Here is a 23999-nt window from a genome sequence, read left to right as displayed (position 1 = left end):
TCTGTGCAATCCTAAGTACGTACATATTCATACAAAGAAGCCCAATGTGCTTACTCTCTAGAAAGTGTATTTAGAATAGCTGCCCCGGGTTCTTTTCCTAACTTATCCAGAAAATGAGCTTGCCTTCTAAAATAATAACTTAAAAAATAAAATAAAAATAAACACGGCTAAGAATGCTTGTTTCCTAGATGGATGGCCCACGACGCAGATGATATCTTCCAAACCACCGTAGTGGCGGTGGGGTCCCTTCCTTGGAAAAGGAGCCCCGAAGCCCCTACTGCCTGTCCGTGTCTGTGTGTGGCCTAGTCTCATTCATCATTCGGCTGCCGGAGCCCTCTCCATTTTTAAAAAATTCTGCCTGATCCAGTGGAAAGACAATTTGGGCTTCCCCCACCACCTCTCTCTGTCTCTGTCTCTCCCTCCCTCCCTCCCTCCTTCCTTCCCCCGAAAAGGGGAAAAAAAGAAAAAGAAAGAAAGCGAGCCCTTGTCCTCATTTGCATTTGCATTAAAAGCCCTGCTTCTGTCTCCGCTAAGCAAAGGGGGAAGGACTTGCAGCCTATGGGATGGCTTTAGGGCTCTGCCCCCTGCTTTTGGCTTCTCTCCCTCTCCCTTCTCTTTCGCATTCTCCCCGCGCTTTGATCTCTGCTTAACAACAGTCACGTCACGGGGGGACTCATACAGGAGAGTTTTGTTGGAAGTTAGAAAGTTTTGCAGCCTCCAGAGGGCTGTAGCAGCAGTAGCAGCAGCAGCAGCAAGCAGCATCTGAGGGACTCCTGGAAGGGGAAGAGCCAGAGAATCTGACTCAGTCCTTTGGAGCAAAGCTGCGCCTGCAGGAGAAGGAGCAAGGAGGAGGCGGAGGCGGCAGACATGGAACATCAGCTGCTCTGCTGTGAAGTGGAGACCATCAGGAGAGCCTACCAAGACACCAACCTGCTCAATGACAGGGTCTTGCAGACGATGCTGAAAGCAGAGGAGACTTGCTCGCCCTCGGTCTCCTACTTCAAGTGCGTGCAGAAGGAGATCTTACCATATATGAGGAAAATAGTGGCCACTTGGATGTTGGAGGTTGGTAAACGCGCTTTGCAAAAGCTTGCGCTTTCTCGCAATAAAACCATTCCGGAGTCCCAGTGTCTCTCTTCCTCTCTTTTCTGTCTTTCTTTACCCCCCTCCAATTTCCTGCACCCTAAAACATACTGTGAAGCATTGATTTCTACCCCCCCGCCACCCCCACCCTCCACGCCTTTCCCCTCTTTCCTATAGACTTGGGCTAGATAAGCTAGAATGCAGCCTTTACGCTGTCACCAATAACGGGGGGCTTGTCGAGTAAGTATATAGAGTCAATTCGTGCAAAAAAAAGAGAGGGGGGAAACGAGTTTTGGAAGTTTCAGAAAGACGCCCCCCTTCCTCGTGCCTCTGCGGGATCCTAAAGGTGGGATCGGCAGATCCCTGGAGCATGCCCCCCTCCGGATTCTTCGGCAGCCCTTCAACCTTGCCATGAATCGGACTAGGATTTTATTTTAAATTAATATCCATGGACACGTATGCAAGTGCTCCCCGTGCCAGTATTATGCGCCATCTTTGTTCTTTTATTGCAAAGGCCAAGTGTTTATTAATAATTAGAAAGGCAGGAGCCCGCGGGAGGGGGAGAGAGGAAAGTGGGGTTCCCGGGGGGACCCCGAGCAGAGGGGATCGGGCTCCTGGCTTGCAGATCTTGGGGAGTTGCTGCTGGAAACTTTTCTTTGTTCAGAGAGCAGAAGCGAGCCTCTGGGCTTCCCCCTTGGAAGACATGCTTCTGCTGCACGAACTTGTCGGCAAGGTCGCCCGGCAAAAACCGGTGTGGATTTCGCCTTCCGTCGGCGACACGTGTTTGTGGGGCTTCCCATCAGGACCAGGGGCGTCTGGGCTACATTTTCAGCCCTTTTGCGAAGACCTGCGGGCTTGCGGTCTATTTTTAATTAATTTTTGAAAGCCGGGGCGCTGGCAAATGTCGCACGTTGCTTTCTGAGGGGGAGAGAGAGAAGAGGACTGGGGAGCCCTGGAGTTTGACTTCGGGGTGTCCCCCTGGAGAGTCCCCCGGGTCTCATCCCAAGGGGGATCGGTAAAGGACCCCCGCGGCGGTGTTTTCAGACTCTTTGGGGGGCTCTGCAGATTTTTTAAATATTTTTAAATATTTTTTGAAAAGATGACGTCTGGGGAAAAAGGCTTGCAGCTGCCTCACTGGACGCCACCTTTGTGTCTCGACGAAAGCGGGGGTCGGCAGCTCCCAAGTCAGGGGGAGCCAATAGGGGGCATCTAGGCCGTGGCCCCCAACGGGTTGAAACCCCCTTCCCCAATTTTTTTTTGGGGGGCGCTTGCCGTTCAATAGGGCCCCCCTCAAAAGCTCCAATTTTTTTTCTTGCCCGAACGCCGACCACGTTTTTTGAAAGCCACATTTGCTCAACTTGCGACTTTCTCTTTCATTTCTTCTCTTGCACTGTATCGTTGGTTTATTTGTTTTTATTCAAGGAAATTCACTTAATTTGTTTTGTTTTTTTCCCCTTCACCACCTCATAGCCACTGAAAGCAAGTTGGTTGCCAGAAGGCATGGGGAACTCCTTGAGGTTTTTTATTTTACTTTTTAAAGTGCTAGTTTCAACAGGCTTTCTTTCCCCTCCAGGTTTGTGAGGAGCAGAAATGTGAAGAGGAGGTTTTCCCCTTGGCTATGAACTATTTGGACCGATATCTCTCCTTCGAACCCCTCAAGAAAACCCGCCTGCAACTGCTGGGAGCTACCTGCATGTTTGTGGCTTCGAAAATGAAGGAAACCATTCCTCTAACTGCAGAGAAACTGTGTATTTACACTGATAACTCCATTAGACCCAACGAATTACTGGTAATTTCCTATTTAATTTCATCAGGGAAACAAAGCTATAAACCTCAGCAAGGAAAAGAAATAGATTTATATCCCCATCATAACCCACAACTCACATTTGAGGTTTGAGAACTGTGTTTGGCTTTCCCCGGCTTGCGCTCTTCCCGTGTTATCCAGACAAGCTTCTAGACTACCTGAATGGAAATAACAGATATGGCCAATATGGTTCTTGAGATTTCTGAATGACAAAGCCAGGGGTGCATAATATCCCTTCCACATTCCTTGTGAGGCGTGAGCCCTATTGAACTCCTTAGGATTTATTTCCAAGTAAACATGCGCCAAGGAGACAGACTTGCTGAGCTGCAATCCTAAGCACACTTTTCTTTCTTTTTTTGTGGCGGGGAGTAAACAAATATTTTTAGCAACGGTGTATAAAGTCAACCTCTGGACGGCTGCAGCCCATATTGTGCAGTAGATTAACTGAATGAAAATTCCCTAATATGTTAAAGCCTTATTATTAACTCACAACGAGGAGAAATACAGTAACAAGATGGGGGAGAGGCGGAAAAATGGGTGGCTGGCGCCCTCTTGCGGTAGAAACCCATCCGTCCGGCCGCATGCCTGGTTAATGGAGCGCTGGTTCAGAGCAGCTGAGTGGTGGGGGGGCTGGAGTGGGGGGGGAGGGAGGGAACAGAATTATGTAATTTTCCTGTGGAAAGGCACCTTTCCCGCCTGCTTCTGTTCTCCTCCGGTGGCATTATGGCTGCTTCCATGTTTGGCAAGAGCCCATTTTTTGCTGGCGAGGCTCACCCTCCTGCACAAAGCAAGGCACCTAAAGTGAAGCAGACTTCAGGATACAGTGTTAGGATAGCTACTCTGCCAACAAACGCTGCATTTCCAGGTGCTTATAAAGGGAACTTTGTAATCACATTTTTCTCTCTTTCTCTCCTTTCTTCCTCCCCCCCCTCCCCCCTTGTAGCAAATGGAACTGCTTCTGGTGAATAAGCTGAAATGGAATCTGGCTGCCATGACCCCTCATGACTTTATTGAACATTTTCTAAGTAAAATGCCTGTGGCTGAGGACAGCAAGCAGATCATCCGTAAACACGCCCAGACTTTTGTGGCTCTATGTGCTACAGGTATGAGCCTTGCACTCTCCAGAAGGCGTGTTGTGTGTCTGTGTACCCCAGCAAGCACACCCTCCTCCCTTTACCCGCTGCCCAGAATCCCATAGGTGCACCCTTTAAAACTGGGCACTAAATTTTCAGCTTAGCTCATGCACTAAGCAGGTGTCTCCTTTTCCAGAACCCGGATTACTTTTGCCAAAGGTGAGTTTGCCAGAAAGAGGCATTTCCTCTCTGTTTCGAGGCTGAAAATCGCTTTGCGGAGTGTGGTTCAGCCTGGGGGAAAGTGGCTAGATTAGTTGTCCGTTGCAGAGCGTCATGCTCTCAGAGGTCTGCCCAAGAGCTTCAGGGCTGGATGGCCTTGGAAACCTGTTTTTTCCCTCTCTTGTTGTTGCTGTTCTTGCCATTTTAAAGTTATTGGGGTGCAAGGTTTGTGTCCGCTTTCTCTGGAACATTTAGAATTGAACCTCTTCCCGCCCCTTCCCAATCCTTAAGTGCTGCTGGCAGAGGGCAGGAGCAAAGAAGTTGAAGTGGGACCAGCGTAGAAGTTCTCTGGCCAAGAGCTGAGTCTCTACTGTCCACACCCTGCTGACCACGTGCTGTGCTGAAGCCATGTGCGCTCAAAACCGCGGGAGGAGCCAGAGACTATGACAAAGCTCCAGGATTTCATAGAGAGGGGACTGGTTTTTTGTTTCAAGGGCAATCTTTGTGTGTGTGCGTGCTCATGCCAGCACTTTTAAGCACTCTTCCCCCACCCTGCCACTTCCCTTGTTGCCGTTTCATTTCCTTGATTCCTTATTCCAACCACCCTATTCCTATTCCTTACTCCTTTCACCCCCTAAATGACAAGCAGGAGTCTGAGACTGGAAATGTGTTGTTGCATTCCTGATGTTCAGGTAGCACAGCTGGTGCTTTTTTGCAACAGGCCAAGTGGGGAAGGGGGGGCATGAATATTAAAAAAGGGGAGAAAAATTAGTTTTCCTCCAGTGTGGCAAGAATGATTTGGAAATGGCTAAAGGACAACGAAGCAAAAGTCACCAATGCTCACGTTCCTTTGAACGGAAGCCTGCAGTGTTGACTCTTGAGGATCAAACCGGTGTTTTTTGCATACATTCTGGGAGTGTTTCTATTGGTGAAATGCGATTTGTCATTTTCCAAGGTAGGCACGGGACAATTGAGCTTGAATAGACTTCTCTGAGCTTGGAAACTTGAATTGCATTTAAAATCCAAGTTGATGCTTGAGGTTAAAGCCCAGCAGTTTGTGATGTCACACCTGAGATGTATCCAAGAAAAACAACAAGCAGATTTCCCCCTCACACCCACCCACCTCCCCTTGTTGGTTTTAAACAGGCCGTCCTACTGCAGGGTTTGGTTTAGAGAGGTAGCCGCAGACTCTCCAAAGAGAAATATGTAAATATTGTAAATATTTTTCAATCTCGCCTTTCATCCTGAGCCTAACTGTAGGACTGTATGCAGCTCAGGGTTTTCTAGAAAATGCATTCCTCACCATGCTCTTTAAAAACATTAGGGCATTTATTTGTTTTTTAAAAATAGTTTTTAGTCTTAAGCACAGTTACCTGGGAGTAAGCACCACTGAATCCACTGAGACTTGCCACTGAGTAGACATGAACAGGAGTGCTCTGTAAAAAGAATCAAGTTTTGGGATATAAAATAGATTGGTTTAGAGCAAGCTAGCAAGTCCCAATGGTGAGACAAGCCTTGTAACCACAGAGTGAGTTTTCGAGCCTGTTTGTTTGCTTGTTTGCTTCTTACCCCCAAACAGCGTCCTCTTTTGGATATGGGGATGTTTAACCTGGGTTATTGCGCTGGCAGAAGCAGTTCCGCAGTGATGAAAACAAGAATAGTTCAAAGGTCGGAGGCTTGCAAAGAGCCAAGTTCTTTGATCTGCTGTCAGTGTTGTTACGTTTCTGGTTTAGAAGGCACGTCTAGAGGCCTATCTTAAACATTGTTCTAAACGCCATACGTAGAACCGGAAAATGAATTGGTGAATGCAAACCTTGTCCAGAAAAATGTTCTATGCAGGCTTTTAAAAGAAGTGTGTGGAGGTCAACAAGGGTACCCCCAATCTTAATGAAGTCAGTGGGAATTTTGCCTAAGTAAACAGTGTTTAATAGGGTTTTATGTTGGTGAATTTATCCTTAACAGCCACATTTTAGAAAGAAAGAAAGAAAATTAATTGAGGGCTGCTGAGACAGAGATCAGGAAATGGATGCATGGCCTTTCTACAGATAGGATTGGTTTTTACTGTTTCCTCATTCTGCTATTCTAATTTGCCAAGCTCCCATCTGGATGAGTTACAAACCCTGTTTTATTAACTACTGCTGAGGCTTCATCCAAAACCCCATTGAATTAAAGGTCCGTTTGGCCATTAGAGCACAACTTCCACTTCATGCGGAATAAAGGGGGAAGGTTCCTAGAGGACTTTGCAATAGAACTACTTACTTTTAAACAGTGGGCGAAAAAGTTTAAATGAGGTGAAGGCAGGGTAAAACAAATGTTTGAGGATTTCTAGAAGTGTGGTTTTGTCTAGATATAAAGAAGATTACATGCAAAGGTGATGCTAAAAGGAATTCCCTTTTATGTTCCTCCTTCAGCTCTCTGTCTAACCAGACTGGATTTGCCTTGTAATTTCTCTCTCTCTCTCTCTCTCTTTCACATGTGTGTGTGTGTTGTTTTGTTTTGTTTTGAATATGTTTTCTCCAAAGACTCCTTTTGTGTGGTGGGAGGCTTGGGACGGAAGAAGAAGAAGGGGGAAAAATTACCACGAGTTGTTTAGCCTAATGAATAGGGCCCTGGCATGGCCAAGGAAGGCACAGATCACACAAATGAAGTGAGCTTCATTGATCCAAGCTGAGACCACTGCTTAGGGAAAAGGCCCTGCTCTAAACAAGCAGAACGATTAATTGGGACAAATATTGGGAGATTTGGGGTTTCATTCTGTTCCTCCGGCTGTCTAAACATAATTGGGTCTGCCACTGCTGCTCCGCCCCCCCCATCACTTTTCTTCCGCGGAGGATTATTATCATTATTTAATGTGATTTTGCTGGAGAAAAGCCCTCCCTTTGAAATGCGTTTGCCACAATTCGCCTATTCTGCGAGCCTTTCTAAAATTGGAAGTCTCAAGGTATGCGACCAGTTGAAACCTGTTGCATCTCGCAGCCAGTGATTTATGTTCGGAGTTTTGATTTGCCTCAATGAAAAGATTTTCATTCATAGCCCCCAGCTCTCCAGACGGATGGAATTGCTGCTCCATTTAAAAAGGAAAAGGGGGTGACTTGCCTTGTTAGGAATTTTTTTTTTTTTAAAGCGCTACAGCGCCTAGATGCCTGCTTTGTCCTCCCTTCAGGGTGGCTGGCATTCTTCTCTCTCCTCTTTCCTCCCCCCCTCCTCTCCTTTTAACAACACTGAAGTTGTTTATTCTTTTTGGATGAAGTCTCAGATAGGCTACTGGGGATGTGTGCTTCAATTGAGGGGCCCCCTTCCCCATTGTAGCTGTGTCAGGTCTAATTCATCTCACCGAAGCCCCCTTGTTCCTGAGCGCTCAATAGCGCAAGATGAGGCAATGGAGGCTGACAATGATGCCACACTCTTCCCTTGGGAGCATCCAATTACAGCCGAGAGGGGCCCCCTGATTAATATGCTGAAATTAGTGGTCTCTGCCACAAATAATTCCTTGTTGTGTCGCAACAAAAAGTCTGTCCATGCCGCTTGTCTAGAGTGGTTATAGGGACAGGCACAAACCGGTCATTTAAACTTCATTATTGCTTTTCCACCTTGGGAAGAAAGAGGGTGTGACTAGGAATTCCTCTTCCTTTTTCTCTCGCCACTTTAAAAGGAAGTACTTTGTGCATTCCCAAACTTGCTACTCTTTGAATGATCTCATGATCACTTTGCCCATTTTGGAGTTGGGGTTTTGGTTTTGTTTTGTTTTAAAGGTGGGGCCTTCATTCCAAATTGAAAAAAAGCAAAGTTTACAAGATTGGAAAAAGAATTGAATCTGGGTGATGTAGAAGTCAGAATGCCAGATCAGGGTGGTCATTTCTGTGCTTCTTCAAAACCCTTTAGAAGCTGTACAGCAGTTAATTGGTTTGATGTGTATTCATCCAGTGGGGCTGATGTTGAAAATTTATTGATGCCTAGGCACAGGCCTTTGTAAAATGAAAAGTAGGAAGGTAATCTCAGGCAACATGGCATAGTGTTTAAATAGCAATACATATAGTCCACGTCTTAGGGGATCATTTAAGAGTTGAGGCTTTGAGCATTTAAATGTGTGTTGCTCTGCACCACAGTGTGCAAATGCTCCTGAAATGTGATTTCCCTCAACAACAAACCTGAGATTGAGTCTCATGATCTACCAACTGAGCTATCTCTCATCTCCCAATATTTTAAAAGGGCATATTGCCCTACTGTCAACATTTTAAATTGGAATAAGGTGACAATATTGGGTAGGGATACTCACAGTAGCCCTATTGAACTTAAGGGACATGACAGACTAAGGTATTTTCAATGGATCTACTCTTAGTAAGACCTAATTGAATGCAAGCCATTACATTTAACAAGGAATGCGAACGAAATGATTTTTGCATAGTCCTGGAGGTGATTTTGCTGGTAAAATATTCTCACACTGGTTTTCCTGAAGAGCAGCTGCAAATCACAATTTAAAATATTTACGATTTTAAGAAAGCATTTAGCATAGTGAACTATTGGAAGGGAAATTGCAATTATTTAGATTGGGGTTTGTAGGTGAGTGGATGGATTGCCTCCAAGCTGCTGGGAGCGTTTCCTAAGTTGATGTACATAGGTTGGCATTTTCTGCTTTCATCCTGACAATCAGATATTGAAACATGTTCCCCCTCTCTTAGTTCCTGGTCATGGTCAAATGAAGGCATGAATCAAACATGCCTGCTTAGAAGGAGCCTTAGCCTCAAAATGTAAATGATTGCTTTTTTGTTGCTGTAACATTCTCTATGGCAGCTATAGGCCAAGCAATCATGGGAGTGGCTTTGCCGCAAGACCTACAGCAATGCAGTTTGGAAGTGGGCCCAGGCTCTTGTCAGCGTGGTGTCATATCAGAATGTAGCTTATTGTCTGCAGAGTTCTTGGGACCCCCTTACACTAAGTCCCCATTGCCCAAATGGAAGGCAGTCACAGATAAGGGAAAGGTTGAAGCAAAACATTTACCAGAGGAAGTGCCCATTTACATCTGATTTCTCTATTTCACTGTAGTGGTGAAGTTCTTGTATATGTGGGGTTCAAGTTTCCACCTTTATTTATTAGAAAGAGTGAAATTTTTGGTCAGCGTATGTGGGTCAGAAGTATGTTTAATGGAGGATTGGAACCTTGAACTGCAGTCCCACTCACTTCAGAGTTAATCTCATTGGACTCAGCAGTGCTTTTAAAAAGTACTATACATTTGGGCTGTTCTGCATAGATTGATTATATGAAACCATTTGGACAGAAAATTAGAAAACCCTCTAAATGTGCTCTCTCTGAACAGTGTTGAAACCAGGATTCTATACTAGCTTTAAAAATTGGGGGGGGGGGCGGATTCTATACTGGCTTTGCTTGCAAACTCATGGTCTGATGATGAATGCGTTCTTTTAGCTGCCGGAGACTGAACCATCCTGAAAAACAATAGAATGCAAGATGGTGGTCCAGTTTCAAAGGAGTTGCTACAGCCTTTGGTGCAATAAAGTACCACAAAGCCCTAAATCTATGCAGCTACATGGGATTTGAAAAGGAGCTCTGATGAATTAGGCCAAAGGCCAATTTAGTCCATCAGCATGTTCTCACAGTGGCTGACCATATGTCTATGGGAGGCTTGCAAGCAGAACATGGATGCTAATACCAACACATCTCATTGAAGGAAACGATTGCATGGGTGAATTTATATGCAGGTTGGTTTTCATGGAACTGTTCACAGAGATGGGCCAAAAAATGTTCCAAGAGATGCTGTAAGAAAAGCAGTAAGCCTAGATGCATATGTTCACATGGACACGCTCTGTTAAGCCACCTTCGCGCCTGCCCATTGGAAACCTTTGTGCACTGGGTCAGCCGCCTTTATTTGCACCCATGAGCGTAGGGTGGTATGTATCTGCAAGCTCACTTCTATTTCTTTGTTTTCCCCCCAACAGATGTTAAGTTTATTTCAAATCCACCTTCCATGATTGCAGCTGGTAGTGTGGTAGCTGCTGTGCAAGGCCTTCACCTTGGAAACACCAACGCTTTCCTCTCTTACCAATGCCTCACACATTTCCTCTCGAAAGTCATCAAATGTGACCCGGTAAGTGATGCTTGATCCGTAGTCCTGGTGCCTCCTGGATGGGGGCATCAATTCTGTTTGTGGGTCTCAAATCAAAGCAAGGCTCAAAAGTTGCTTCACATCTGTCACCTTCTTCATCTTCACTTATTTATTGTCTACATTAGTACCCAAATGTCTCCTTTATGTATTGTGTGGGCTGAATGCTACCACTAGTTCCAAGCCTTTCAATGAAGAAATACCAAGAAAGGAAAAGAGAAACTCTTAATTTAAGAGGACAAGTTCAGAGGCTGTATTGATCTATAGATAATTAAATCGTGTGGACAAGTGCTCTTAAAAGTCAGTCAAGGAACTAGTGATTGCAGTGAACAGAGTTTTCTCTCTCTCTTTTTAACCATGCCTGAGATTCTTTATATTGCTAAATGATGTGTGGGGAAAATGTTAACAGAATTTTAATGGTTTACAACAAGGTAGACCTGCACAGTAGATCATACTGAATTCCAAGCCCTCCCCATCCCAGCTGTTTTGTTGTTGTTGTTGTTGTTGTTTTTTAAGTGCCCCATTATTTCATGAAAAGGTAGATGGTCCTCATAGGACTCTTCTTTTTGCCCCGCAGCTTCCTGGAGATGCTCATCAGTAACTAGTGAGCAATAAACCTTTCATGAATGAATGGGCAGGAAGGGAGCCTACAAGGAAGACCTAAAGTCAATGATCCATGCCCTAATGGTGTGTGAAGTTGGGGCAGAGTTTAGCTTTGTGCTGGAACAATGTGAAAGCCCAATAAAAAGATGCTTGGAAAAAGGTTCTTGTGAGGTCTCCAAGCACCAACAATGAGTCAAATAAAGTCAGCCCTGAGGCTTGCAACCAAATCTTGGAGGCACGGCTAAAACATTCCTTGTTTCATACGTCCATAAATATATAGAAAATATAAGAGTGCAGAAACGAGAGCTGTCGCAATTACAATGAGGTTCCTTAACGTCCTGAGACTTCATAATGAATGGAATATTGTGGTACTTTGATTGCAAATGCTTGCTTCACCACTGCATTATACATGGGTTCATGATGTTATTTTTTATTTGTCTTTCATGCTGCCAAAGTTTTGGCTATAGGCAGTCTTTTTTCAGGATTGGATGTGCTCACTCAGTGCAAGCAACATAGATGCCTGCGCTGATCCATCATCTGCCTGCATAGCAAAAGGGAGAGAATAGTGAAGACACTTTGAGAAAAGCAGCCTGCAGAAGCAATATTGGCACTAGGTTCTTTTAAATCACATCCTGCCTACTTTTGATTTGAGGCCAGATTAGGAGCTAAAGAAAGCACCACAGAGCTGTGTCTTGTTTTGTAGAAAGAACGCTTCATTGAAGGCAGTGCTAACTTACATTTAGTGTCAGGCTTGCAGGATGCAGTTTACCTGAGCCTGATCTACTCTCCTCATTTTTCGTGCAGCCTTTGCAGAGCTCACAAATGATCCCCCTGTTGTCTTGAATGAAGGATGTGTTTTGCTAGGTGGCAGTGGTAGTGCTAGGTGGATTGAGTCACCTTGTCATGCTCAAAACTGGTTGATTTCAGTGGCACAACTTCAGCTTGAAGACTGTACCTGAAGTGCTTCAGTGGCACCAGGTCTAAATTCACTCCTTAAGTCTTGGCTTCATTTCAAATGTTGAAACAAAGTGGGGTCAGCCTTATACAGATGTTGAACTTACAAATAAGTAGAACATGTGAACGAGGAGAGCAGGGATGTGCACACTTGCTCTGCCCTTTCCCAGTTGCTCTCTACAAGTTTTGAGGGTGGCTGTCAAGACATGGAGGCTCCTTCAGCATTGTAGAAGCTTGATTTTCCAAGATATACATTGCTTAGGGAGTGTGCCTAGGAAGAGCAGGGTCTCTACTGCAGCCTGTTGACCTCAAACTCTTGAAGCCCAATGGGGGTTAGAGTTAGTGCCCTTGCCTCTGCTGTCTCTCAACTTGTGTGGTAAACTTAAAGGTAAAGGGACCCCTGACCATTAGGTCCAGTCGTGACCGACTCTGGGGTTGCGGCGCTCATCACGCTTTACTGGCCGAGGGAGCCGGCGTACAGCTTCCGGGTCATGTGGCCAGCATGACTAGGTCGCTTCTGACAAACCAGAGCAGCGCATGGAAACGCCGTTTACCTTCCCGCCGGAGCAGTACCTATTTATCTACTTGCACTTTGACGTGCTTTTGAACTGCTAGGTTGGCAGGAGCAGGGTGGTAAACTTAAGTTGGCTTTAATATCTGAATTGCAGTCTTGTCTACCTATGAACCAAGTAGGTTCTCCACTGTACTTTGCCTCTGTCCAGTGCAATACATTTGACTTGGGGATTCCGCAGCAGTTAAATGACCTGCTATCCTGCACTGATCGTGATAAGGAAATTATATTTAAGCATATTTTCATGCATAAGATGGAACTGGAGTCTATTGCATTGTGGTCTTCTGAATCATGTGAAACAATGCATTCTTATGTGGTTTGGTCAATATCTGAGCTTTTCTCGGAAAGAGGGATTTTTATAATTGAAAACAATGGTTTGGATCCAAAGGTCCTCTTCTGAAGGAGCGTTTTACACATCACACTGGAGTGTTACACAGGAAATAGGGGAGCGGGTGGCGCTGTGGTCTAAACCACTGAGCCTCTTGGGCTTGCCAATTGGAAGGTTGGTGGTGCAAATCTGGACGACAGGGTGAGCTCCCATTGCTCTGTCCCAGCTTCTGCCAACCTAGCAGTTTGAAAGCACACCACTGCAAGTAGATAAGTAAGTACCACTGCAGTGGGAAGGTAAACGGCATTTCTGTGCACTCTCTGGCTTCTGTCACGGTGTTGTGTTGTGCCAGAAGCGGTTTATTCATGCTGGCCACATGACCCGGAAAGCTGTCTGTGAACAAACGCCAACCCAGCTCCCTCAACCTGAAGCGAGATGGGCACTGCACCCCAGAGTCACCTTTGACTGGATTTAACCGTCCAGGGGTCCTTTACCTTTTTACCTTATGCAGGAAATATAAAACCTAAGATGTTTGGTTACTTGCTGAAACTCTTGCACAAACGGAATCATGGTGCAATTCTTTCTGTTAGCACTTGTCCAAGCCCTTGGGAATAGCATTCACAGCTGCTTTCCAAAGATTTTCTGTTCTTTGGATTCAACCCACCAGTGTCTTTCAAAAGAGCTATGATCCAGAGAACTCTGTTCAGTATGCACTGGGACTAAATTTTCCTGACCACAGAAAGGAGGTGAACCTCAAAAGGTGCTAGAGAAAATGGTTTGTGGTTTGTTTATTTACAGAAGCACTCAATTTCTTGCCTCATGCATTTTTAGTTACTATGTTCATCATTAGACACAGCTACAGACAAGAGTGTGATTCAAGCAATTCTATTATAAAATTTGGCACATGAACGTTATGTAGAAACACATTCTTAAAAATCTCTGAGGTTCCATGGATATTCTTTTGTAAAAAGAAATGGCTTCATGTGTCTGTACATAATTCCAGTTTGCTAAATTTTATGTTGTCATACTTTTGAATTGTTTTTAGGTGTCTCCAAGAAGGAGTATGGTGTACTAAAAATGCAGTGGACAAAAGAAAAATGGGGTTATTCTGCAAATAAAACATTTTTATCAGCTTTTGAAGCTTACCACCCTTTGGTGGTAGAGGCTGAATGTCAGTGATGCCTCCCCCTTTCAAGCTCAGTTTTTATCTAATAGCAGCTTCTGAACTGTAGGAACATGGCAACCTGCCTTTCACCAAGTCAGACCACTGCTGCATTCTCTGCACAGGGGACCAGCTAACTTGTGGCCTTCCACAGCTGCCACCATTCCTGGCTGAGGGTGATGGTCCATAATCATCAGATGGATGGGAGTTGCAGTCCAAAAATCAGGAGGGCACAAAAAAGTTTTTCTGGGTTGCTTAACATAGAACTTGCACTTTATCGTCTACAAGTGCATGGGTTTTCATAATGTGTCACACAGTCGTCAACTTTAAAGTTTAAAAACCACAGAGATCAACATTTTATTTCATTTGAACATCATAAAATATACTTAAAATTCTTGGCTGGAATAGATGACCTACTAGAGGATTAAAAAAAATCATAGTTTACGGTTAATTTTTTACTTTTAACCACGAGAAAGTAAAAGCTAAAATTAATTGCACCTGACTGAAATTCCTTTATGGTTCATTTTGGTAGGAGTCCAATTTCCCATTTTGCTTTTGATCAGTGGTAATTAGAAGTCAGATAGCCACCATTAGACTCTTGGGCTGTCTTCCATCGGCTCTGTTCCTGACATTCATTTCAAGGCCAGAAAATTGCTACATTCAATTTGTTTTCGATGCTATCTGTTAAATACATTGGAATTTGTGTGGCTTCACACTGGGAGCATCTTGTCTGTAACCACAGTGGACCAGGCAATAAATATTGCAGGATTCTTAAGTTGTCTCTGTTACTTTTCTTTGATCTCCAAATCCCAAATTGACTGACATACAGCCTTAGTTATAGTAAAAAGTTATGTCTTTATGTTAGTAGAGCATACTCATTTGCTTGCAACTCTCAGACCTGGTCTGAACAAGCTCTAAGTAAACTTTCCCTAATCTGATGCCCTCTAAAGGTTGTTGGACTACAATTCTCATAATCCACAGGTTCCCTGTTTTAATGTCATTATCGATTGATGGTGCCAATAATTCAATACTAGGCAGTTGTAGCCCAATGCAATCAAATATATATTAGTTTCTAAGGAACAGGATTCCAAAAACATAATCGCAGAGTCAGCACTGCCAGACATAACTTTAATACTACCACCTGTATTTCTTCCCTGGATGCCTAGTGCAAAGTGAGAGCTTTTGGCAAAGTTGTTGAGCTTGCCATACATTCCAGTGATTTCCACCCAGACAGTTTCCGACTGCCGTATTCCGGCTATGTCCAGGAAATTATGGACGTATGGCAGCCCTACACTTCTCACGAGGCTTTGGAGAAGATGGGATGCTGCATGAGTTTTGCTTGGCACTTTTGAGATTCCACAGTGTCAGGCCCATGGTAACTCCCTTGACATTCATGTCAAGCATTGAGATGGGAAAGTCAGAAACAGCAAGGTTCTAGTTGGTTCCAAAGCTCAAAATTGAGTTTCAGACATCAATACCAACTCTTTTCTCACTGGGGAGAAAAAGCAGCGTGGAGCTAAAATTTGCAGGTCCCCTCCAGTGACAACGAATCTTTTGGTCACAATCCCTAAAACCATATGTGCTATGCACCCAGTTTTGTTTGTTTTTACAAATCTTGTGAGTGTCCAGTTACCCTCTAGCAAGCTTGATGAGCTTCAGCATTCCTCCAGCCCAAATCCTGGGAAGATGTTGGGGTATCAGCTCCACAATTGGACTGCACTTTGGAAACTCAGCATGACAAGAGCAGGCCCTAGCTGGGCTTTGTAGCTGGAGAAGGGAGTAGGGATCCCACTATGGAATTTGCTCCCACAAGAAGCAGGGGTGGCCATCAACTCGGATGGCTTTAGAAGACATATTTATGGAGGAGAAAGCTATCAGCAGCGACTATCCCTGATGGCTGTGTTCTACCACCACTGACTGAGGCAGTATGCTTTTAGGACGGGGGATGTTGCTGTGCTCAGGTATCTGCTTGTTTCCCACAGGCTTCTAGTTGGCCACTTTGAAAACAGGATGCTAGGCAAGGTGGGCCACTGGCCCACCTTCCAACATTGCACTTTGCTTCAAAGGCATCTTCTGCTGGGCATGTGTTTGTGTGTGTGGTGATTTCCAAATCCAAGAGCAGAACTGGGGGCTACATCACACTGTGTTTTCAAGTATCTTCACAGCATGAGTCCCCGTCAGGAAAAAGGGCAAAGGATAAATAAATGATAGTAGTGGTGATGATGACTGCCGAGATCATTGTGTTCCTTACCTCCAAGCTTAGAAGAGTTTGGGGCTAGTCTCTGTCAACACCGTAGTTGTAAGATGCGACTGCCATATTGGAAGTGTGTGACAGAAATGAACTGCATGCTTACTGTGCATAGAGATGGGATGGGGCTGAGGATTGTCCCTGATGTCATGCTGAGTTTTGGAAACTACAGCATGAATTTAGGGGTAAGACCTGTGCCCCCTTGGAGCAGCTGGAATTTGTGGACGCCAGAGGTCTTGCTTTGTTTAGAACTCCGACCACGTCTATAGGTTTGATAATGCTTTCTCAGTTGTTAATTTGTGTGTACGTGTTTGTGTGTGTGTGTGAATATGAGTTCCTCTTAAGTGTTATAGGTAAGCCTTCCCCAACCTTGCGCCCTGCAGGTGTTTTGGACCACAGCTTCCACCAATTCCATCCAGCACAGCCCTACAGACTGGGGCTGATGCGAGTTGGTGTTCAAAACACCTGGATCTCACCAGGTTGGGAACGACTCCCGATATGTGGAATTGGTCTGGCCACTCAGCTTAACAGAGTCCCAACAGGGGACCTTCAAGTGATGAGTGTATCACAGGTGGGTGGCCAGCATTTGAATATGAGAAAAAATATAATATGCTTTCATTCAATATGGAGTTGTTGACTATACTGTTCAGTTATGGTTGAATCAAACTCACAACTTTCCCCAAACTTTCTGAAAGTGATAGAATATGTTTTTAAAACTCTTGTGGAAAAGCCTATATATTTCTTTTTATATTTCTTATTTGGGTTAAATAAGAATGTGTGAGATCAGAGTAGGTATTTCATACCATGGAAACACCATATTCGTATCTATTAAGAAAAGCCAGCGCTGTGTAGGGTGCCTATGGCATAATTGCTTTAGGATATAGGGTGTTTCTTTTTGCAATTTAAAATACTGTCTCTCTGTCAAGAGGAAATATTACACTAGAGTTTAAACCAGCAAAGGTCAAAGGTTATTTGTTTTCAGTGAGCTGTAACTGATGGTGTGATCTGCTTAGAGGTAGGATTAACCTCCCTCTCTCTCAGAAGAGGCTTGCAGAGAATTGTTTGCTTGGGTTTTTAATCTTATTTTACCCCCCAAATGCCATGTGGTAGAGAAGGTTCTTGTGGCAGCGGAATCAGTGAAAAGCTGGTAGGTCACACAAGAAGCTTCTGAATGAAGGCAGAATTGAAACAGGAAAATAAAGAAAACAGCAGGCAGGTCACCATCTCAGGAAAACAACATTCATTCTCAGTCATGCACATCCTAACACTTTTGACGGCAATTTATCATGGAAGACTGGGTTCACCGCAAGGGCTAGCACATGTCATAGGTTAAATCAGAAAAGGCAATCCCAAAAGGAAACTTCAAAGTTCTTAATACACAGAGTTAAACATATTGAAAAAAGCTTCTGCGATGTTGGTTAGAAAGACAGGAGTAAACAGTGAGCCAAAGGAATTTCGGCAGACTGCTGTGGGATTGTTTGTTTTGCCTATTTAAAGCACTTGGCACTGAAGAAGGTATCCCACCAACACACAGGGATGCATGTACTGGTGATCAACCAGGTCTCATTCCAGTCTTAATTCCTAGTTGGCATGGCTGATCCTTTTGGGACCAATTCCAGAAAAGTAGCCATGTTAGTTTGTTGCTGAAACAACAAGGAAGAGACCTTTGGCACCCAAAGTTCATGCCGCAATCAATTTGTTACTCTTCTTAAGATGTCAAAACTCTTCTTTTTGCTGTTCTTATGCTGTTTAAATGTTTCCAAATCTCCTAAAATATCCTATCTCAATGCATTTTCCCTGCAGACAGTGTGGATGAGTACTAAGTGGTCGCCATATAAAATACAATAAAGGCTCTGGGTAGTATTTTCAAAATAGAAAAGTATGCCATATTGTCAGAGTATATTAAGTTCGTTGAGCTGTGTTTACACTGCCGGCATTCAAGAAAATAGCTTGGTTCATCAGCTATGATGTACTCTTTAAAGCCCTTCCTATAGTTAGACATCAATAGATGCTTACCATTTTACTACTGGCGAAAAAAACCCACACAGCCCTATATGTTAATAGCTTTCTATACATTCTGACCTCTGTTGCATACATGAAATGGCCTAGTTCATGTTGTATATATGAAATCCATAGTCTTCAGCCATTTCAGACCAGAAACCCACCTATAATTCAAACATGGATTTCTTAATTTTTTACTATCTGTTTGCTTCTGCTACTTTAGATCAGGCCATACTCTGGTACTCTGTCCCGACCCATCAGTTGAAAACCAATGGTATATATTATAATAGCCATTGAATGGGAAACTAAAGATGAATGGGCTTCATGCAGAATTATTTAATATGCTTAGCGTCACATTAAGTTTTCACTTCAGAATACATTTGCCCGAAAAAGCCTATATCTGCAATGAGCATTTAAGGCTCACAACAAATATGGACAGTGATTCAAAGTTCAGGCTCTCAGATTTGTTTATTGACTGGGTTGTGCACTACAGGAGGGAAGGGGGGGGAGAGAGAGTGGTCCTTCAAACATTGCTGGACTATAATTCCCATCATCTCTAGCCATGAGCAGTGCTGGTGAGGCTGATGGGAACTGGAGTCCCAACAGTTCCCTGTGGCCTGGAGGGCTACGAATTACCGCCTCCTACTCCACAGGAAGGCTTCTTTACTCATTCAGTTGTAAGTGCAAAGGAGCTCCTTCCTTTGAACTGACTGGAGAAGCCCAGATCAGATCGCCCTCGGAAAGAAAGACAAAGCCTCAAAACCTAGCTGGTGAATCTTCCAGTGATTACTTCATAGCTGTTGATGATACTTCTGTCCTGTAAGGAGACCTAGAGAAGATGCTCCAGTGGTCTGCTTGCTTACTGGCTTTTCTGTTGAGAATAATAGCTGTGGACCATTTAGATTAATTAGTGGTGACCTTCTATTGAAATGAACACTTGCACCCTCTGCCTTGGGTGATACTTGCGTCTTCCGCCTTGGGTGACTTGGAAGTTATATGTGCAGAAGCAGAAATTGCATTCCGCAATGGGCAACCAGCCTTTTGCGAGGAATTGGAGACATCTGGGTGCCAAGTTTGGCAGCTAACATCTCTTAACTGGCTGGCACGGCTGCAATGTGGCACCAGTCAACTGTTATGTGGGGCAGCACAGAGCTTAAAAATGCATGGCTTTTGGTGTTGCAGGGCCCTTCGAATCACCTGGCTTGCGCCACACCAAAAGCAGCACACATATCAGGCACACCCAAAACAGTTGCTACCTGTATTCATTATTTCAATATTTTGTGTGAATTGAGTTGTTGGCTGTTTTGGGGACGCGGGTGGCGCTGTGGGTTAAACCACAGAGCCTAGGACTTGCCGATCAAAGGGTCGGCGGTTCAAATCCCCATGACGGGTTGAGCTCCCATTGCTCGGTCCCTGCTCCTGCCAACCTAGCAGTTCGAAAGCACAAAGTGCAAGTAGATAAATAGGTACCGCTCCGGTGGGAAGGTAAACGGCGTTTCCGTGTGCTGTTCTGGTTCGCCAGAAGCGGCTTAGTCATGCTGGCCACATGACCCGGAAGATGAGCGCCGCAACCCCAGAGTCTGCCATGACTGGACCTAATGGTCAGGGGTCCCTTTACCTTTACCTGGGGAAGAAAAGCAAGATACAAGGAATAAAGGAAATAATAACAAAGTGTGAACATCAGGGGCCAGGGTCACCAGGCATTCTCCTGATTCTTCTTCCCACCTCCAATTTCATATCTACGTCACATGCATTGGGCTTTTGAGTTGGAGAACACAGTGGTAGCCACTTCTGTATTATTATGGCTTATTTATGACTTACTCTTTTCCATTTGTTTATTTGCTTTCTAGGGATAAGCTATTTGGCTGTGCACACTTCTCTCTGTTTTGCTAAAGAGTTTTCCCCTTCTCTTTCGCAGGATTGTTTACGAGCCTGCCAAGAACAGATTGAATCCCTCCTTGAATCTAGTCTACGCCAGGCGCAGCAACACAACATATCTTCAGAAACAAAGACTGTTGAAGATGAAGCTGATCTTTCCTGCACACCCACTGATGTTAGAGATGTGAATATTTAAGGAGGACTTCTGCAGTTGGGTTTGCTTGGCAGTACCAGCAAACAACGAAAGGGCATCTGAGAAGGAAGTGGAATCAGGATCTTCTCCCCCCGCCCCTCCCTCCCCCCACCCAGGAAAACCTTTTCTCCAGGACTTTTTATGCCAGAAGGGAAAATGTCATTCATTCTTTTCTTCGCTATTCCTTCCTACCCTTTGTGACTCTTAACAGACAACCCCCCCTTCACTCTCAACCGTCTTAAAAAGAAAAAAAAAATAGTATTTGCATGATCTCCAGGGGTTTGTGCTACAAAAATAGAAGATTTTATACAATAATAATCAATTAGTTTTTTATATATTAAAGTGTTTTTGTCTTTATGTTGTAAAAATAGGCATTAACACACACACACACACACACACACACAGTCTCTCCAGGGGAGGTATTAGATTTGATTCTTGCATATTAAAAAGCCAACCATTTTTAAAGTAGAAGAGGGTGTGTTTTTTTAGATAGGTTATATGTGTTTTGGGTGTGTGTTTTTTTCCTTTAAAAAGCATAGCTTTAATGCAGTTCTAGGCTTTTCTGTATCTTGCTTGCTTATGCATTTAGTCACTTTATAATTCATCTGTAAATGTTTATTTTATCCCCTTAGGTTTTTATCCTCTTCACCTTATAAATGGTTTTAATGTAACCTTTACGTTAGTATATGTTAGCAATCAGCATTATTATATGTTAATCTTCTGTGCCTGTGGATTACCTGTGTGTAAGGCTTCTAGGGGTTCCAGCTTAGCATGGCCAGGAAAAGATCCGACATTCTGTTCCAACATTAAAGAGAAGTTCCAATAGCTATATAATATATTATTGTAACCTTCCTATTTTTGTAGTGTACAAAAACGTGCTGGTTTTCACCCAAACGATACACAGCCTAATTATATCCAGGTTGAATCCACAGTTTTATCTTCTTTTTTATTATTATTATTGTTTTAAAACCATTCCATTTCAAAGCACTTTCAGTTCATTAGGTATAGGAAATACTTTCTTTTTTTGTGTGTGGGAATTTTTTTTTTCTTCAAATGGAATGGTTTGGAAATTATATATATAAATATATAAATATATATATAAAGTGCTTGTGTGCAAACTCAGAATTGCAAAGCAAGTGCATTTAACTATGGTGTGAGGAAAGGTGGGGTTGTTGTTTTTTTCTGAAGGGTTGTGTTCCAGTCAGAGAAATTGCATTCACAAAATTGCCAGGATATCTTCCTAACCTTTTCAATAGAAGAGATGCTTAGAAATCTTTTGGTGCCAATTCATTTTTTAAAAAAAATATAAATTTAGGGGCCTGAAAGGTTTACCTATAGGACACATATTTTGAGAATTGTCTCTAGATGTTGTACAACTGAAGGCTATTAAACACTAAAATATATAATTTATAGTTAAGGCTAAAAAGAATATTTATTGCAGAGGATGTTCAGAAGGCCAGTATAATTTGTAAAATAAATCACCCCCTTGATTCTGAGAAAACAAAAAGATCTTTCTGCCCTTGATGTTGCAGTTTTAACTCATCTTACTAAGAAATGAGGACATGTCAAGATAGTACCACATTCGGCCCAGTTGTTTTCAAAATAACCACGAGAAAGCACCATAGTTAAAAGTGTAGAATTGGTGTACTTGAAAAGAAAAGAAAAGTTCTTAATCCAGTGTAATTCCCCTCCTTTTTTTTTAATTTAGCTACAAATAGAAAATTTGCACATCTTGGCTATGTATCTTTTTTATTATTATTGTAGAAAGTAGCTGAAGGGACGTGGACATAGCTGTTGAAGTTGATGCTTGAGGAGAATGTGATGGCAAAATGTATGTGAGAAACTGCCGCTAAGGTGTTGATTGTAAAAAACAAAAAAAAAGTTTTAAAAAGGAAAAAAAAAAGGAGCGGACGCTCCCATTTTTTTTATTGAGCTGCTATGGATAAATTCCCAGCATGAATTGAAAAGAAAAATTAACATTGCTTTTCTGTATCTTTGTCATTGTGTTTTGCTGCTATTTTGTGGTCTTTTTTTTTTTTTTTTTTTTTTGTTATACAATGTCATATACTGCCATGTTATAGGTTTTAAATTTTCTCATAGAAAATTATATTATTGACATTTTTTGGTAGATTTTTTTTTTTATGTGATCAATTTTTACTTAATGTGATTTACTGCTCTATTCCAAAAAAGGTTCCTGCTTCACAATACCTCATACTTCAGTTAACCGTGTTTAGATCAGGTTTTAATGTTCGTTCACAATGCCTCATAGTTCTACTGCAAGCTGAAATGCATTGGACATTATTCTGAATGGGTCTCGCGATTTGCAACTAGTTTGTGCTAATGTTAAAACAGCAGACATTTCAGAAGATTGAGTAATGTCAGGTTCTTTTGGTTATGTGTTGTTGTTTTTTTGTTTTTTTATAAAGTGGATTCTTTTTTTCTGATCTGGGGTTTATTATCATAGTAGTTTTTAAGCTGTGTTATTAGCCACATTTGATATATGAAAGGTGCATTATAATATAACTCTTATATGCCCGATGCTTTCCATCACTGGGGAATCATCATGCGGTATGATAGGTTATCTTCTGGAATTTAAGTATTGTGTGTGTTTAATCTGTTATGATATATTAGGGTTTTTGTTGATGTTAATTATAGCATAATGCTAATTTAAAAAAAAAAAATACAAACAACAACCTGTAAATCTCATTAAGTAAGCCAGCTAACAGAGTTGTATGGTGAAGAATAATCTAGTTGCCTGTATGCTGCTAAACCAAAACAGAATTAGAACTTCATTTTTGAGGGCAAACGCAGTTAAGATCCTACCTAAGCTTATTCAAATGGAAAAGGACAGCAGGCTTGTAAGGCTTCTAGCATCCGCAGGACCCACGAGGACTGGATTCATTCTGTCCAAATTTCAGGAACATTTCTTACTGCTTACCTCATAGACATTTCTGTTTGTGGCATCTCTGTGTCTCTGAACCAAACAAGATTATTGAGTTAGTGGTTGTTGGTTATATTATGTGTTGCTCGCTGAGAAGCGGCAGCGTGTACTGCAAAATTTTAAGTATTGTATGTACTAAAAGGCCAAATGCTGTTAAGCGGGTTCACGTGCCAACAGAGATGCTTTATTTGTCACATTGTTATAACGATCTATAGAAAGCAAAACAAATCAGATTTGTATCTTTAAAAAAATAATAATATTGTACTTATTGGCATCACTGGTCTGAAATGCACATGTTCACCAACAGACCTGTAACAGATAAGTTTCCAGCAAAAGAAAGAAGAATAAAGACCTCCCCTAAAAGTCTAGAAATAAATTTGTAAAACCCAATGCTTGTGTCCTGTGCTTTTATTCAGTGGGAACGGTTTGTGAACCACAAATCTGCTGCACTCAATTATCCTTTATTTTTAGAAGCGTTCATGATTCAGTATACTGAATCTATAAAGATTGAGATGTTGAGTAATGTTTTCACACATTGCCAGAATAAAGCAATGATCAGAATATATTCTTGGCACAATCCTTCCCACACTCACTAACACAATGCAAAGTTTCTATATAATGGATCACATTTTTTAAAGAAGCCTTTATTTCACAAATATGATGCATTTACAGACCCATGTAAAAAGGTTGTCTCAGTCCTTGACAGTGTTTTGCAAAGTTCCTAATGAAATATATGGGCCAGCATTTTCTTGCAGTTTGTTAAACATGACCAAAAAAAAGCATTCACTTTTCTCTTAAGTGTAACACTAGATTCTCTACCTGCTCT

At 42.8% G+C, this 23999-nt stretch overlaps 1 protein-coding gene across 1 annotated transcript; it reads left to right on the top strand.

Annotated features, from left to right (window-relative positions):
• The first annotated feature begins 565 nt into the window (after positions 1-565).
• On the top strand, positions 566-23563 carry CCND1 (cyclin D1). Its single transcript, XM_081836193.1, has 5 exons — positions 566-1065; positions 2657-2872; positions 3831-3990; positions 10131-10279; positions 20080-23563. The coding sequence occupies exons 1-5, from the start codon at positions 868-870 to the stop codon at positions 20233-20235; spliced, it is 879 nt and encodes a 292-aa protein (XP_081692319.1). The 5' UTR covers positions 566-867; the 3' UTR covers positions 20236-23563.
• Positions 23564-23999: the final 436 nt, after the last annotated feature.

The sequence above is a fragment of the Podarcis erhardii genome, assembly GCF_964252035.2.
Source record: "Podarcis erhardii genome assembly, chromosome: 1".
Taxonomy (NCBI): Eukaryota; Metazoa; Chordata; class Lepidosauria; order Squamata; family Lacertidae; genus Podarcis; species Podarcis erhardii.
The sequence above is the reverse complement of the archived record's forward strand: the minus strand, read 5'-3'. Positions and strand labels throughout refer to the sequence as shown.